We start from the raw sequence: 17,109 nt of genomic DNA on the forward strand, positions 1-17,109 counted from the left end.
TCTCGAGCTCACAACGCGTCTAGAATTTTAGCCGCCTCCACCAGTCTTCCTGGCCCACTGTCCAACCCGTCGCGAAAAAGCCGCGCGATACCTCATTAAATCGTTTCCGAAAAAGCCGGAATAAAAAATTCGGGGACGCACAAAAAAAAAATGTCGCACAGGAAAGCTAAAACGTGTACTGTATGTTTAAAATATGCAATAAAAAAGGACGCGAAAAAAAGTATTAAAATGAAATAAAACGGACATGCATCGTTGTGATGCATGCGCGGATTTTTTTGTTTTTGCCCACCATTCCGCGCGCCCAGTTCGGACCATTCGGGCGTCCCATCCCCGCGGTGCGCTGCAGCGCCCCACAGTGGGCCAGAAGACCGGTGGAGGGCCAAAACTCCAGACGCGTTTGGAGCTCCAGAGTCGCTAAATGGGAGTCGAACCGAACGTGTGACCCCACCAATGGATTGCTCTCCGGACGAGGTATCCATTGGTGGGGTCACACGTTCGGTTCGAATCCTGTTTAGTGACCCTAGAGCTCAAAACGCGTCTAGAATTTTGTCCGCCTTCGCCGGTCTTCTGGCCCACTGTGCGGCCCGAGCAGACACTTGACCTGTCAGCCCGAATCAGCCGGCTGGGCCCTCGGCCGGGCCGGCCCGCAAGTCTGTGAACCCTGTCAACCGTCAACGCGAATTTTCTCATCTCTCCGCCTCTCTTCCTCCCGCGGCGCGGCGCGGGGTGACTGGCTGCGGTTCGCGGGGTGGCGGGGAAGGGTGGAGAGGGAAGGGGTAACTAATATTACTGGAAATCCTCTCCCGTATCGCCTGACAGGTAGGCATCCAGCTTGACGCCGGTCTGGGCAGTCTCTCTTTCTCTCCCTCCCTCCCTCCCTCCCTCCCTCCCCCCCCTCCCTCCCTCCCCTCTCTCTCTCTCTCTCTCTCTCTCTCTCTCTCTCTCTCTCTCTCTCTCTCTCTCTCTCTCTCCCGGCCGTCAGTTTCTAGTTGAAGGTGAACTCGCTAAAGTTCCCCGCCTCATCTTGCCCAATGATTCCCTCCCTCTTTCCGAGTTGCCGACTCTGCTTGCTCCGCTCGCTCTGCTTCTGGATGCACGCGTTGGGCGCGTTCGCCCCGCTCGCTCCGTTCGCACTGTTGGCGCTCCGGGGCCAATTTCTGTTGGCGCTGCTCGCGCTGCATCAGTCGGCGCGATCTTACATTTCCTGCGAATGACACCGTGACACTCCACCCCGCTTGGCGCCTCGGCGCCTCGGCGCGCCGTGAGGCGGCGGCAGTGCGTGGTCCAGGTCGCGGTGTGTCAACGGGCCATTGCTTCCTCGTGGAGCCTTTCTTATTTCGGAACGGGGAAGAACGCACAGTGGGCCAGAAGACCGGCGGAGGCGGACAAAACTCCTGACGCGTTTTTAGCTCCAGAGTCGCTGAATGGGACTTGAACCGAACGTGTGACCCCACCAACGGGCTGCTCTCCGAACGAGGAATCCATTGGTGGGGTCACACGTTCGGTTCGAGTCCCATTTAGCGACTCTGGAGCTCAAAACGCGTCCGGGATGTCGGCCGCCTCCACCGGTCTTCTGGCACACTGTGGAACGGTCTTCTTTTCTCACACCTTTCCATTCCTCCACCGAGTTTCCCCACAGTCCTTCAGCCCTTTTCTCTCCCCTCCCCCCTCTCTGTCTCCCTCACTCCCCCCCCCCCCTCTCTCTCTGTCTCCCTCCTTCTCACTGTCTCCAGTCCGCGCTACTTAAGAATGCGTCCCACGTGGTTTTTCGCTCAGCCAAAACCGTGACGACATTTTGATGTCCACCGCCTTGTCCGAGCCTCGGCGGGGGGGACGTGGCAACAGAGCAATAACCGCACTTTAGAGTACTTATGCATGAGTCATGAGTCACACCCTTCATGGATCTGCCATGTTTCCGTAAGCCAGAGACAATAATGATCCCCTTTTATTACAGATAGAATATTTCTGTATAACGCACTTTTCTTGCTGCATTAGGGATGATAAGCATCTTGACTAGTTTAGAACTTTTGTACGGATAAAATTGTCTGAAAGTACAATCACACTGGCAGGTCTATCAGTACGGAGCCATGTAGTCTGTCACACCAGTCCACACTTTCAAGGAACCAAAAATTATTTTTTAAGAAAGGGATTACAATGGTCAATCACTGTATGCTTGACACTTACGGATGCAGGCATCCATAGGAACTTTAGAATGTGTCCCTCAGATGGATAGGCGGTCTGGCCAAGTGGGTTGGGTGACCGTTTTCTCATCGCCGCGGCCGCGGTTCGACTCCACGTCAATATTTTTTTTCCCTTTCTCGACTGTTATTGTAGCGGTAACGCCCCTCGCGAAAGGTAGTTTGTTCTGTATCGAAGGACAGCCCCACGAGTTGGAAACCACTTTTTCCCTCTTCCCAAACTACCCCCCCCCCCGGGGGCCACCTTTTGAATGCCCTTCGCCTTCGCCACGGCTTCCCTTTGTGTGCCGAGAGACGCGAAGCCGCGAAGCTCTACTGTGCAAGTAGAGGAGTATTTGGCGTCTTGAGGGTCGTCCTCAAATTACGTAACGACTCTCTCTCTCTCTCTCTCTCTCTCTCTCTCTCTCTCTCTCTCACTCACTCACTCACTTCCCGTCCGTTGCAACAAGGACAGAGCTATACCACGGCGTTACCAAATACGTGGACGAACTCTTGGAGGGGATTTCGATTTCAGTCCGAAACCTCGGCCCAGCAGACTGATTCCGAGAGTCGTTTTCGTCGCTCTGTCTCTCTCGCACCTACAGGGGGCGCCCCTTGAGTGAGTGTGACAGAGACAGAGCGACGAAAAACGACTCTCGGAATCTGTCTGCTGCGGGTTATTCTAATGGTGGCCGCACTGGTTCGACGGCAGCGCACAGTGGGCCAGAAGACCGGTGGAGACGGGTCAAACTCCAGACGCGTTTTGAGCTCCAGAGTCGCTAAACAGGCCTCGAACCGAACGTGTGACCCCACCAATGGATTCCTCGTTCGGAAAAAAATCCATCACTGTAAAAAAATATCGTGAATTTACGAAATATTACTACACGATATGTTTCATAAAAAAAGGTTATTGTTTTGTCAATTTACAAAATGTATCGCAATTATACAAAATCATCACAAAATGTATCGTAATCCTACAAAATCACTTCGTAAAGAGGGGGAAATCTTCCCAAATTGGCGAATTTACAGGCAATATCACTACGAAATGTTAAATTCAGTGAGGCCTTACGAAATATTGTCCAAAAACAACGAAAATTTTTTGGGTAATTTTCTTTTGCGAAGTTGTCGTTTATATGTGAAAACATTTCGTAAACTTTTTGAACTGAAACAGTTGTTGTTACGAAGAAAAAAAATATTTTTTGGAAGATTTTTTACAGCACGCTTGTTGAAGCTGAAAATCTTGACAATGGGCCGAAAACATTTCGAAAATATACGACATGTGTCGTATATAAACGACGTTTTTGTAAAATTACAAACAGTTCGTAAAAGAAAATTACCCCAAAAAATTTCGTTATTTTACGAGAATTTTTTTTACAGTGATATTGGTGGGGTCACACGTTCGGTTCGAGTCCCTTTTAGCGACTCTGGAGCTCAAAACGCTTCTAGAGTTTTGTCCGCCCCCACCGGCCTTCTGGCCCACTGTGCAGCGCCCCTCGACGTTCTTAACGCCCCGCCGATCGGCTGCGAGTGCGAGTCCCTGTTGTCATCAGCGACCGCAAACGACGCCAGCGCCGCCCCGGCGGGACGCGGCGACGCGGTGAACCAGCCTCCGGCGTGGCGCGGCGCGGCTCGGACGGCCTGGCTGCAGCCGCAGAGTGGACCCACAGCTCAACAGTGTGGTAATGGATGGCCTTGCCGTGGCGTGGCGCGGCGTGGCGTGCCTAGCCGTGCCGTGCCATGGCGTGCCGTGCCGTGGCCGTCGGGGACGTTGCTTCGGACCGGATGGGGGCCAGCCAAGAGGGGCAAAGTCCTCGGGGGTGGGAAGCACACTGCCAAGAGCTAGCGCACTACTGCTAAAACAAGCTGCTGGAAAATTGTGGAAAGAGCGTCTAGTCGGTCTGCCCCCGTTTGCACCGTTTCTCCCGTGAGTGGGTTGCCCTGGAGCCGGTCGGTGAGTGCTCTCGCGGGAAGAATGTCCTCGGTAGGAAAATGCTCTTGGCGGTGGAAATGCTTGAAGCTGAGTGTTGCCACACTAGTTGGCAAAAATTCCCCACGATGCACCTGTGTCAAAAGGGTTGCCAACTTCAACCTGTCTGCTAGGGAAGTCCTCGGCAGCAAAGAAGATATACACCGTTGAGAATTCGCCGTACCTCATAGATATTTTGATGAATTTCGTTGGTATTATGGAGAAAATCTCCACCATAATATGTGGGTGCAGCCTTTCACCCTTAAGACATTTACAGTGTGCCTGTCAGGCTGAGGTTGGCGACCGTGTCGACGCTGGTGTGTCGTTGGAATTTTCGCGCACTTGTGTGGCAACACTGGGAGCCGAAGCCACCTCTAAGCGAATCAGAGGATAAACTTCGGCTTGGGACCGTTGTGCCTGATGGGCGGACAGGGGGCAGTGTAGGCACAATGCGGTTACCGACGTACAACTCGCAACCGACATCGCAGCACAGCAATGCGGAGTTGAATCCCCTTGCGCTAAACCCATTATTTTGCATCCCCCTCCCCTCCGCTTCATCCCCCCGGTGGCGGAGACTCCGACAGGTTTGGCCGTAATCTACTGAGAGTGCCTACTGACCGAACAGCCAGCCCCCCCCCCCTCTCCCCCCTCCCTCCCCCTTCTCGCCCCTCCCCTCCCCTCCCTTCCGCTCGGCAGTTCGGCCGCGGGCGATTCCCACACCTGCTGACAGCATTAGGCCTGATTGAAATTGTAAAAGGGGAGACACTGCATAAGCAGGCCGCGTCACCCACACCGGCAGACCCCCCCCCCCCCACCCAATGCCCTATAATCCAGACTCTCCCCTTCCCCCTCCCCTACACTTCCATCCCCCTCCTCCTCCATCTCCCCCTGACACTCCCAGCAGACTGATTCCGAGAGTCGTTTTCGTCGCTCTGTCTCTCTCGCACTCATGGGGCGTCGCGCTTAGGCGCGAAAGAGACAGAGCGACGGAAACGACTCCCGGCATCAGTCTGCAGGGAAGGACGAGGCATGGACGAGGACGCGCGTTGGAGCCAATCAAGTTAACGTCCATTCGGCGAGTCGAACCAGCCAGTCCTACAATGATAACCGGTGACTGCAAGAATTGGTTTCAACGTGTGGAGCCCCCCCTCCTCTTTTGAGGAGTTCCACCCCTCCCTTTTTGTGGGGGTTCCAACCCCTCCCCTCTTTTTGGGACCTCCACGCCCTCCCTTCCTTGGGGGTTCCACCTCTCCCCTCTATTTGGGGGTTCCATACGGCCTCCCCTCTTTTGGGGGTTCCATACCCCCTCTCCTCATTCTGGGGGTTCCATACCCCATCCCCTCCTTTTGGGGGTTTCATACCCCCTCCCCTCCTTTTGGAGGTTCAATACCCCCTCCCCTCTTTTTTGGGGTTCTATACCCTCTTCCCTTATTTTGCGGGTACCATACCCCCTCCCCTCTTTTGGAGGGTGACGCCCCTCTTTTCGGGATTCACTTTGGGGGTTCCACCCGCCCCCCTTTTGTGGGGATCCATCCCCCTCCTTTTGGGGGCTCCGCCCCCCTCTTTTCGCCCCCCTCTTTTCGCCCCCTCCCCCTCTTCTCGAGGCTCTGATTAGAAAGCAGCGCGTTGCTGCGCGTTGCGCCCTCGAGGCGCTTAATGACACGAATTAAGCGGACTAGCCGAGCAGCAGTCTGATTCCACGCCGCGGCGTCGCGTCGCTCTGTCTCTCTCGCACTCACGGGGCGTCCCGGAGGCCCGCAGGGGTGCGAGAGAGGCAGAGCGACGGCCCGCGGAGCCACGCGGACGAGACTCGTCGCCATGCCGACCGAACTTCAAACTCGGCCATTGTGCGCGAGTCGCCGAGTCGCTCGAGCCGCCAATGTATTCTCTGGACATTCTTGTTCCTCCAAGACGCAAGACGGTGAAAAGCGGGGCAAAAGGCAAAAAAGTTGGGTTCGTGCAAGTGGAAATGATCTGACTAGCGGACAACTTTCAGCCCACGAACATCGAGTTGAGGTCGGCCGCGCCGTGTCGAGCCGTCCTCCCTCTCTCTCTCTCTCTCTCTCTCTCTCTCTCTCTCTCTCTCTCTCTCTCTCTCTCTCTCTCTCTCTCTCTCTCTCTCTCTCTCTCTCTCGCCACGTGTCCCGACGTGGCAATGCCTCCCAGCAATTAGACCGCAGACAGGCACAGAGGGACGGACGGACAGGGACGACAGGCAGACGGACGGACAGTGGGCCACAGCGGCTAGCGCGGGCTAGCGCCTGCGAACCAGCGCATAGGCCACCCCACCGCTGCCCTGGCGGCCGGGCGGCCTACCCTGGCTTCCACAGGCGTCCGCCCGGTCCGCACTCCTTTCCTTTTATCTCTGCCTCTTCTCTCTTCTTCTTCTCCCTTCCTTCTGGTTCACGTCCTCCTCTTCCTCATCCTCCTAGTTCTTATCCTCTTCGTCCTCGTCGTCCTCCTCCTCGTCGTCGTCATTCTCCTCCTCCTCGTCGTCCTCCTCGTCCTCCTCGTCGTCCTCCTCGTCGTCCTCCTCGTCGTCCTCCTCGTCGTCCTCCTCGTCGTCCTTTTCGTCTTCCTCTTCGTCCTCCTCCTCGTCCTCCTCGTCCTCGTCCTCCTCGTCCTCGTCCTCCTCGTCCTCGTCCTCCTCGTCCTCGTCCTCCTCGTCCTCGTCCTCCTCGTCCTCGTCCTCCTCGTCCTCGTCCTCCTCGTCCTCGTCCTCCTCGTCCTCGTCCTCCTCGTCCTCGTCCTCCTCGTCCTCGTCGTCCTCGTCCTCCTCGTCCTCGTCGTCCTCGTCCTCGTCCTCGTCCTCCTCGTCCTCGTCCTCCTCGTCCTCGTCCTCGTCCTCCTCGTCCTCGTCCTCCTCGTCCTCTCTCTCCGCTACTGCTCTCCTTCCTCCCCTTCCTTACCCTCCCCTTCCAATCCCTCTGCCCCTCCTCCTGCCCCTTTTTCACGCGGCCCTTCGTCACTGCAAGGACCCTAATTGAGGGACGCGCAGCATGAAAGCGCGACGCGCCGTGCGGCTCACGGTGTAGGCGCACGGCGTGAGGCACGGCGTGACCCGCGCAGTCATTTGTTTCTGTTTGGTGACTGGCTGCCTGCCTGCCTGGCTGGCTGGGCGCGTCGGGCGACCGTCCCGGTAAAAGGTCCGCGGTGCCAGAGGGCTCTTTGTACACACCGCCGCAAAAAGCCGCGCTCCGCCAAACAGCGGGTGTCGCGCTGACGTCTGTTCAAAGGGCGGCGGCAGGGGCCCGGATGGAAAAACGGCAAAACGATGCATCCGGTCAGCAATGGCCGATCTACATAGCGCTTGGGTACAAAGTCCGATCTACAGAGCGCTCGTCTACAATGACTGATCTACATAGAACCATTTTGAAAAGACCGATCTGTTTTTCAAAGCTATTTTTTCCCTCTCTGTCAAAGTTAAAATACAACGTCCAAAATTTTGTTTTTAAACCCTTTTTATCGAAGTATGCTTAGCATATTTTCTAATACAGAATGTTCCGAAATTTTACAAGTCGTACTTTAGGATTGACAGAGGTAGCAATAAAGCTTTGAAATACAGATCGGTCTTTTCAAAATGGTTCCGTGTAGATCGGTCATTGTAGACGAGCGCTCTGTAGATCGGACTTTGTACCCAAGCGCTCTGTAGATCAGCCATTGCTGACCGGATGCATCGAAAATGCGACGCCGGAAAAAGCACTCGTTTGCCAACTTTTTATCTGTGACGTCAGAGTGACGGTCTCTCTACCTTTCGCGGCGCGAGTTTCAATAATACAAGACGAACGGACCGCGCTGTGCGCTTTTGCAGTGGGTCAGAAGACCGGCGCGAGCGGCTGAAACTCTCGACGCGTTTTGAGCTGCTGAGTCGCCAATCAGGACTCGAACCGAACCAACCGAACGTGTGACCCCACCAATGGATTCCTCGTTTGGAGAGCAATCCATTGGTGGGGTCACACGTTCGATTCGAGTGCCTTTTAGCGACTCTGGAGCTCAAAACGCGTCCGGGATTTTGGCCGGCTCCACTGGTCTTCTGGCCCACTGTGCGCCCGCCCCTCCCACCAAAACTTGAGTTCCGCTGCGAGCCAAGGCGGAGCCAAGGCGGCCACGGTCGGACACCAGCTGCCCGCGGCTGGGCAAAGATTTCGCCAACCTGAGCCAACAAGAAAACCTCCTTTGCACTTTGCCTCGGTCACTTTCATTATTATGACCTTTTTTGTCAGGAAACATATTAGACCAACTTTTTTCTCTCCTTTCCTTCTGGAGCAAAGTTTGCTGAGAAAACAGTTAGAAGGGGACCGTCACATGCCCGGCTACGGACCCACCCACCGCCGGTGGCCAGCAGTTTCACCGTGCCGTGCCGTGTCGCCGTGCTATGCTGCGTGGTGCCGTGCCGTGCCGTGCCATGCCGTGCCGTGCCGCGCCGACTCGCACACGCGGCGCTGTGCCGAGCTAACCGGCTTTAAGCTCGAACGCAGAATCCAGCACCATTCCGCTCACCCGTGGTGCCTGCTGGTCCGTACGAAAGCGCAGCGCGCACCAACCCCCGTCCCCTTTTCACCTTCTCGCTCTCTCTCGCTCCCTCTCTTGCTCTCTCTCTCGCTCTCTCTCTTTCTCGCTCTCTCTCTTTCTCGCTCTCTCTCTCTCTCTCTCTCTCTCTCTCTCTCTCTCTCTCTCTCTCTCTCCTCTCTCTCTCTCTCTCTCTCTCTCTCTGCGTGGCACGTGACATACACTGCTCTGGTTTCACACCGGCACCCTTCTCATTACCTCTTCCCCACCCCCTCCCCCTCGAGTCCCAGTTTCCCTTGGTTATTCGTTCCTTTCCACTACCTCTCCCTTTCACTGCTTGGAATCCGCAGAGAAAATTACGGTACGTTTACGGAGAAGATTGACACAAGGTATGGAAAATGTTGGGTTCTGGGTATGGAGAATTATCACTGATTTACAGAGTTTTCCATTTTTTGCCACAGTGTGTCTCTGTCTGTCTGTCTGTCTGCCTGCCTGTCTGCCCGTCTGTCTGTCCGTCTGCCTCTCTCTCTCCCTCTCTTTCTTCCCCCACCCCCTCTCTCCCCTCCTCCTCCTCGCGGTGTGGGATTCATTTCCTTTCGTTTTTATGTTGGTGCTGCCAAAGTTTTGAATGACCGCGGCGTTCGGGTGCCGTCGGGTTTAATGAGAAACGGCCCTGCGCTGCGTTGCCCTCACTTTCGCTCTCTCGCGATAAAAGAAGAGAGAAGAAGACAGTCAGACAGACAGACAGACAGACAGACAGACAGACAGACAGACAAACAGACAGACAGACAGACAGACAATTTCAATTCAATTCAATTCAATTCGTATTTATTAAGAAAAACTTAAACAAGGCACTTACAGATAGAAACATTAACATAGTAATAAACTGCCTAAAAATAGAAAAAGACAACCCCTAAGCATGACTGCTTGTCAGGGGTGGATTTACTGTCTTTCTGTCATAACAAACAATAAAAACAAACAAACAAAAATCTTTTACAAACAAAAAAGTCTTTTACAATTTAAACTCCACCTTTCTTTTTGTTATTTAGATTTTTCAATTGTTTGTACTTAAAAAATATTGTTTTAATTTTGTTTTCATGGCACTTTGACTATTTATATTCCTTAAATCTATTGGCATCTTATTTAGTATTTTTGGCACGACCACCTCTGTCAGTCTATCACCATACTTATTCATACCTATCTTATATTGGAAACTCTCATTTCTTGTTAAGTATCTATGTTGTACTATATTTCTAAACTCTTTCTTAAAATAATTTCTTTTTAAAACTTTTAATTTGTACAAATTCTCTAATGTTAAAATAGTATTTGGTAATGGAACTCTTTGCTTTTTCTTCACAATCTTTACAGCTCTCTGCTGTAATGATTTAATGGGGAGCAAGTTTGTATCCGAGGCAGATCCCCACACTTCAAGCCCATAACTCATGACTGATTCAAAGAGGGCTGTATAAGCCATGTTTACTATGTTATGTGGGGAGCAGTTACTTAATTGTGATAATTTATACAGGCAACACCTCAACTTCCCTCTTAGCATTTTAACATGGCTTTTCCAGTTTAGGTGTTTATCAACTATCAACCCTAAATACTTCACTGACTCCACCATTTCAATATTCATTTTGCAGGTGCAATTTGCAATATTACTGTGTATACACTCAATAGAATGAAATCTTAGGTTAAGATCTCTTCTTGCAATATAAGGAGTGGATATATGCATTACTTTAGTCTTTGTTCCATTCATTATGAGATTCTTATCATGACACCATTTTTGGTACTCAGTAAACTCCTCCTGCAGTCTTGCCTCAGCTATATCTAAGTTTTTGTGTACAGAAATTATAACAGTATCATCTGCATACACAAAATATTTACATTTTTTAAAACACCTTTTTAGATCGTTTATATAAATCAAGTACAGCAGGGGACCAAGAAAACTGCCTTGTGGTACACCATACTTAAGTTTTACACAGCAGCTGTCAACTCCTGCCACACTTACCTTACACATTCTGTTTTCCAGATAACTTTTAAACAGTTTGTACGCTTCTCCTCTCACCCCAATATTTTCTAAGCTTTTCAATAATTTTTCATGACTAATGGAATCAAAAGCCTTAGACAAATCCACAAACATTACAACAACATGCATACCTTTATCCAAGGACTCATTTACTATGTCAGAGAAATTTTGTAACAGATCAATGGTACTCTTTCCCTTCTGATACGCATATTGGTGTTCATCAATCACTTTGTACTTTTTGAGGTATGAGAATAAATGTGTATACATATATAGCTCAATTGCCTTGCTTATAGTTGATAAAATGGAGACTGGTCTATAATTACTATATTCACAGGGTGATCCAGTTTTATAAATAGGCCTGATTGTGGCAATTTTGATTTCATCGCAGAAAATTCCTTTTTTTATTGAGTTATTGATTATGTTTTGTAATATTGGAGCAACTAGTTCGATATTGTCACTTAGGTGTGATACCTTAATTCCATCATCACCAGGAGATTTTTCTTTTAAAGTCAGAATAATTTTTATCACATCCTCTATTGTTGCTTCTGGTAAAAAGAAAGAGTTGGTTATTCTGTCAGTTGCATTCTTCAGCAAGAGTGTCGGACATTCATGCATAATACACTCAACCTGATCTTTGAAAGTATTGACAAAGTTATTGGCAACCGTTTCTATTTCTAAGATACCCGCAAAATTTTTTGTAATTATGTTGTCAATATTTTCACTCACTTTGTTATTTAATACAGAGTTTACCAGTTTCCAAGTAGCCTTAATATCATTTTTACATTTTTCAAATTGCTCCTCCATATATCTTTCCTTGCTTCTTTTAATAGAGTAAATTATTTTATTTCTGAGACCCTGATAAACTTGTCTCAGCTCCAGTCTTTTTAAGTAGCTTTCTTTCGAGGACACTTTCCATCTTTTGAAGGCTTTATCTCTCTCATGCATTAAGCGAACAATCTCATCAGTTATCCAAGGTTTTCTTACATGTCCATTTACTTTTCTCTCCTTCATTTTAACCCTTATGGTAGCAGACGAAAATGCCTCTCTAAGTTCTAAATAATTTTCACTTGGACTTTCCGTCATATTATTTTTGACACTATTTAAGTTTTCCTTCCACCTCTTTTTTACAAGTATGTTCTTCATTTTGTTTTCACTTTTTCCATCTTCCTCACATTTATTTTTATTATTCTGAAAAGAGAGCAGAGCTCCTACCATATAGTGATCACTATTTTACATTTTATTATTGCAGGATACACATTTTTATAGTTAACACTTACCGCAATATGATCAATACAGGTTTCACTTAAATGGTTTCCAGCATATTCCTCTCTGGTACATTTGTTAATACAGTGCCTGATTTTATTACTTAATAACATATCTATATAATCACTTGTGATTTTACCTTCCTGCAGAATATTAATATTTATGTCTCCTATTATTACAGTATTTTTCCACTTTTCCGCTTGCAGTAGATCATCTATTTCATCCACAAAGTCCGCTGTCTTACCATAGGGGGGTCTATACACAGCCAATATTGTTGCTTGTCGTCCTCTCCCATCACATACTTCCACACAAATTCCCTCAAAATTTTTCGGGGTTACACTGATTTGTCTAGAAGAGAGAGTGTCTCTTACAAACACCGATAGACCACCACCTTCACAATTACTTCTGATAACATTTATACTGCTAAAGTGATGTAGCACATACTTTTCAAAACTATTTCTTATTCTAGTCTCACTAAGAACTATGATATCTATCTTTTCCAATACTTTATCCAGTAGTATACATAGTTGATCCCAGTACTTATGAATCGTTCTTATGTTTAAATGTACAATGCACAAATCACCCTCAGTCTCCTTTTCACCTATCCATTCTTCACATGTTGAAACTTCTAAAACATCATTAATATTCCAATCGTCCACAACAAAGTCCGTATTCATAGCCATTTTATTTTTCCAGTTGTATTACACAAGTGCAACACCAAGGAGACAAATTACCTTATTGCTTCGAGGTTTTCCTCCGTCACAATCTTCACAACTGGAGAGTTTTCACCTTTCCTAGCAAACAGTTTTCCATCAGACGAGGGGGGGGGGGAATCGACTTTGGTTTGGGTAGGTTACTGGAGATGAAATCAACGAAATTTAACGTCAGTCAATGGGTCAGCCACCAGACTGATTTCGGGTTGCTCTGTCTCTCTCGCACTCATGGGGCGTCCCCTATGGGTGCGAGAGAGACGGAAACGACTCTCGGAATCAGTCTGCAGTAGTTTCAGCAGGCGGTCGCCGCAGGCCTAACCAACGGCGGTGGCGCCCCACAGTGGGCCAGTAGTCCGTGGAGGCGGCCAAAACTCTAGACGCGTTTTGAGCTCCAGAGTAGCTTAATGGGACTCGAACCGAACGTGTGACCCCACCAATGGATTGCTCTCCGAACGAGGAATCCATTGGTGGGGTCACACCCCTGGGTGAGGCGCCCATGGGCGACCAATGGTCCGTCCATACTGCAACCTTAGACACCCATGGTGAATCCATTGGTGCCTATGGTCGTGAAGGGGTGACCATGGTCGATCCGTGGACAGGCCATGGACAATCCATGGTTGGCCCATGGGTCATCCATTACAAATGGACAACCAATGGTCATCCTCAGACGGTCCATGGACGGCCAATTGACAATGACTTCCTCGTGCATCTAAGTCTCCAAGTAATTTTCACAAAGTCCTTTTAACTTTTGAACCGTTAGTCCGAAACAAAATCTGAATTTAGAATTGAGTGAAGCGTGAAAAGTTCATGTAGAGCCCACCATGTTATTCTGACTTGGAAAGACTGCTTAATAGTGGGAGGACTTTGCCAGAGCAATATGCAGCCAGTGTGGACCCTCCATGGGCCGTCCATGGGCCGTCCATGGACTGTCCATAGATATCCGCTTTCAATTTCCCATGGACCGCCCATGGATCGCCCATGGGCGCCTCACCCAGGGACGTTCGGTTCGAGTCCTGTTCAGCGGCTCTGGAGCTCAAAACGCGTCTAGAGTTTTCAGCCGCCTCCACCGGTCCTCTGGCCCACTGTGCGCCCTGCGGTGCGAGAGAGACATATGCCCCTTCGCGCAGGGCGTTGGGTACGCGCACAGAGCTCGGCTCGCCGCACTAACCAGGCCTAACCAGGCCTCAGCAGGCCCGCGCAAAGCACGTATTAATAGTGTGGCGGCGAGGCCTCGTGTGTAGCAGCAGACTGATTCCGAGGGTCGTTTTCGTCGCTCTGTCTCCCTCGCACTCTTGGGGCGCCCCGAGTAGGTGTAAGAGAGACAGAGCAACGGTCACGACTCTTGGAATCAGTATGCAGTTGGCCAACCTGTCCGACAGTCGCTAAAGGGGCCTCGAACCGAACGGGTGACCACACCAATGGATTGCTCTCCGAACGAGGGATCCATTGGTGGGGTCATACGCTCGATTCGAGTCCCATTCAGCGACTCTGGAGCTCAAAAGGCGTCGATAGTTATGGCCGCCTCCACCGGTCTTCTGGCCCACTGTGGGGCCGCTCCAAGTTTATTTAGGGTACAACGTGAGAGACGCGATTGGCGGCGTGAATTCCATTCGCTAACGAAGTAACGGCGAGGGCGTTTGTTGGGGCGGAGGCGCATCCCCCGGCGACTGTCCCGCCGCGGCGCCGCCTCCGACGAATTATTTTTCTGTTGCGCGCCACTCCGCCACTCCGGCACTCCGCAGTGTGGGGAGGGAGGAGGAGGGGAGGGGAGGGGGGAGGAAAGGGGGGGAGGGGAGGGAAGGGAGGGGGGAGAGCAGGAGGGGAGGGGGTCGCGGCGGTGGCTCGGCGGGGCCTCTCGTTGCCCCCACGGTCTTTCATTATTGTGCAGTTGTGCAGGCGGCTGGATTGCGAGCGCTCTCTCGCGCTCGTGGGGCGTCTCGCGTGAGAGAGAGAGAGAGAGAGAGAGAGAGAGAGAGAGAGAGAGAGAGAGAGAGAGAGAGAGGCGAGTGCGCCGCGGGCCCCGCCCAGTCCCAGAGTAAGGACCGTCGCAGCGTCCCCGCCGAATCCGTCACCTTTGCGAGACGTATCCAAGCCGTCGCGCTGAGCGAGAGAGAGAGAGAGATAGAGAGAGAGAAGCCTTCAGGATTCGGCAGGCCAGCCCTCCCCGCCTGCCCCGAAGCTTAGGTTGTCACTGTTGCCGGTAAAGTTGTTCCGAACTGCGCCGATGTCGCTTTGATACGGGGGGTCCGGGGGTTCCTTCCTGGCGGGGCCCTGGCGGGGCCCTGGCGGGGCTCTGGCCCCGGCACCGTCTTGGCGAGACAAACTATAAACCGGCCGAAAGTGATTCAATGCCGTACGAAGAGTTACGATCACCACCAGTCATTTTTGATGAGTTTCCCGGGCCGAGTTTCGCTAGCCCACATTTCGCACACCCGGTTTCTCGACCGATCACCCTCTCCCTCATCTATCCCCCCTCCTCTCTCTCTCTCTCCCTCTCTCTCTCTCTCTCTCTCTCTCCCTCTCTCTCTCTTTCTCTCTCTCTCTTTCTCTCTCTCTCTCTCCCTCTCCCTCTCCCTCCCTCCCCCCTGGCCGTTCCGCCTGGTTCCGGCCCTGCGTCCCTTCCACTCTGGCAGGCCGGAAATGCGAGTCAGATTAGCGTTGTATGGGTCAGACCGTCAGACCGGTCGGACAGATGAAGCTTGGCCTGCTTGGCCGTCTCCCTGTCACTCGATCCGTGCCCGTCCGAAATTGTTATCAAAACGGGGAGGGGCGAGGGGTGAGAGAGAGAGAGAGAGAGAGAGAGAGAGAGAGAGAGAGAGAGAGAGAGAGAGAGAGAGAGGAGCCCCCTGAGGGTGAGGTAGGGCGTGGGGGGGACATTGGCTGGTGGTGTGAAAGTGCTCGGCTCGAAATTCCCAGTGCTCCTCCCCCTCCTCTCTTCCCCTCCCCTCTCCTCTCTCCTCCCCCTCCCCTCCCTCCCCGACCCTCCCAAGGGACTGCAAGGGGCACGGGGGTCTACCTCCCAGGCGTTTGTCGGGAGCAGAGCGGAGCAGGCGGCGTCGCGGAGAGTGGAACTCGGAGCGAGAGGATTCGGGGGGCCTGCGGGCAAAAGCGGCGAAAGCGTGTCTCTCGACGACGCCCCGCCGTCTTTAGCAGTGTCGTGTATTTGCCCGCACTCATCCCGCGCGTCTCCATCACGCACACACGCACGCACACACACACGCACGCACACACACACACACACACACACACGCACACGCACACTCGACGATAGGGTCGGGCCGGCGCGTGGGGACCCATCTGTCAACTTGATCTGTGCCCCTTCCTTCCCGATGCCCGGCCGCGCGGCCGCGCCCGGCCCCAAGTGTGTGTTCTGTCCTTGTCGAAAGACAGCAGTCCGGGGGGGGGGGGGGGGAAGGAGAGAGAGAGAGAGAGAGAGAGAGGAGCGGGCATCCCTCGGTCCATCTGATTGAATCCCCGTGTCTCGCGTGAGCCGCCAGGCCATCCGTTGGATCGTGATCCCGGCCCCCCCCCGCTCTCTCTCTCGCGCGCGCGCGCGCGGTGTGTGTGTGTGTGTCTGCGGTTACACGCGTGGTTGCATGTGTTCGTGTCTGTGCTCGTTTTTGGGTGGAATGGGAATTCTGTACCCTCGGGTGTTGCCTGTCGTTCACCCGTTCGTGATGTTCTTTTCCCCGTTCTCGTTAAATATGGGTCCCGATTGGCGTTCAGTGGTACTGCGTTGCAGTGTGATGGGGCTGCGTGTGCGTGGGTGTGTGTCTGTGTGTGTGTGTGTGTGTGTGCGTGAGTGTGAGTGTGTGTGTGTGTGTGTGTGTGTGTGTGTGTGCGTGTGTGTATGCGTTCGCTGATTTCGATGTCCGGCATGCAGGTCAGGCCTCTCCAAGTGAAGTGCGCGTACTCTCTGCATCGAGTGGAACTCATTAAAGACAATAAGGGCTTTTGTTGGGGATGAAGGGGATGAAGGGGAGGGGGTAGAATGTAAGGGGGAGGGGGAAAGGGGGAGGGGGAAAGGGGGAGGGGAGGGGGAATGGGGGCCGAGGGGCAGATGGGTCGCGAACCCGCCCCTCAAGCGTACATTAAAGATAGGGCAGGCGCGAGCACCCTGGCACAAGCCCTGGCACGGCAGAGAGGGGCCAAAGTCGATGAAAAATCTCCGAAATCAATGTAACGTAATGAAGCTGAATGAAGCGAAATGAGCCCCCAATTGATTGGGCCTCGCGGAGCCGCAGGTATGAATAATACCCGGTGATTAATCGGTTTGTCATTAGACGCGAGTGTCGGTCGCGTTAATGGAATTCGCCCTCGAGTGCCTCCGCGACTTGCCGCCCGGCAGGAGTCGTCGCTCTGTCTCTCTCGCACCCATAGGCACGCCCCATGAGTGCGAGAGAGACAGAGCGACGACGCTCGGAATCAGAGTGCAGGCTTTGCCGCCCATTGTGT

General features: G+C 52.2%; 1 protein-coding gene across 1 annotated transcript in view; it reads right to left on the reverse strand.

Moving 5' to 3' along the window:
- The window catches only part of LOC117644643, a 61,508-nt gene extending 48,884 nt beyond the window's left edge, over window positions 1-12,624 (reverse strand). Inside the window, exons 1-5 of the mRNA XM_034384254.1 lie at window positions 11,956-12,624; window positions 10,666-11,866; window positions 9,721-10,515; window positions 9,599-9,605; window positions 9,512-9,542 (exon numbers count right to left, since the gene is read on the reverse strand). Coding sequence (XP_034240145.1) covers window positions 9,512-9,542; window positions 9,599-9,605; window positions 9,721-10,515; window positions 10,666-11,866; window positions 11,956-12,624 — 2,703 coding nt within the window. The remainder of the gene's footprint in view (window positions 1-9,511; window positions 9,543-9,598; window positions 9,606-9,720; window positions 10,516-10,665; window positions 11,867-11,955) is intronic.
- Between the last annotated feature and the right edge of the window lie 4,485 nt (window positions 12,625-17,109).

This window comes from Thrips palmi, unplaced genomic scaffold (assembly GCF_012932325.1).
Source record: "Thrips palmi isolate BJ-2018 unplaced genomic scaffold, TpBJ-2018v1 HiC_scaffold_18, whole genome shotgun sequence".
In the NCBI taxonomy this organism is placed as follows: domain Eukaryota; kingdom Metazoa; phylum Arthropoda; class Insecta; order Thysanoptera; family Thripidae; genus Thrips; species Thrips palmi.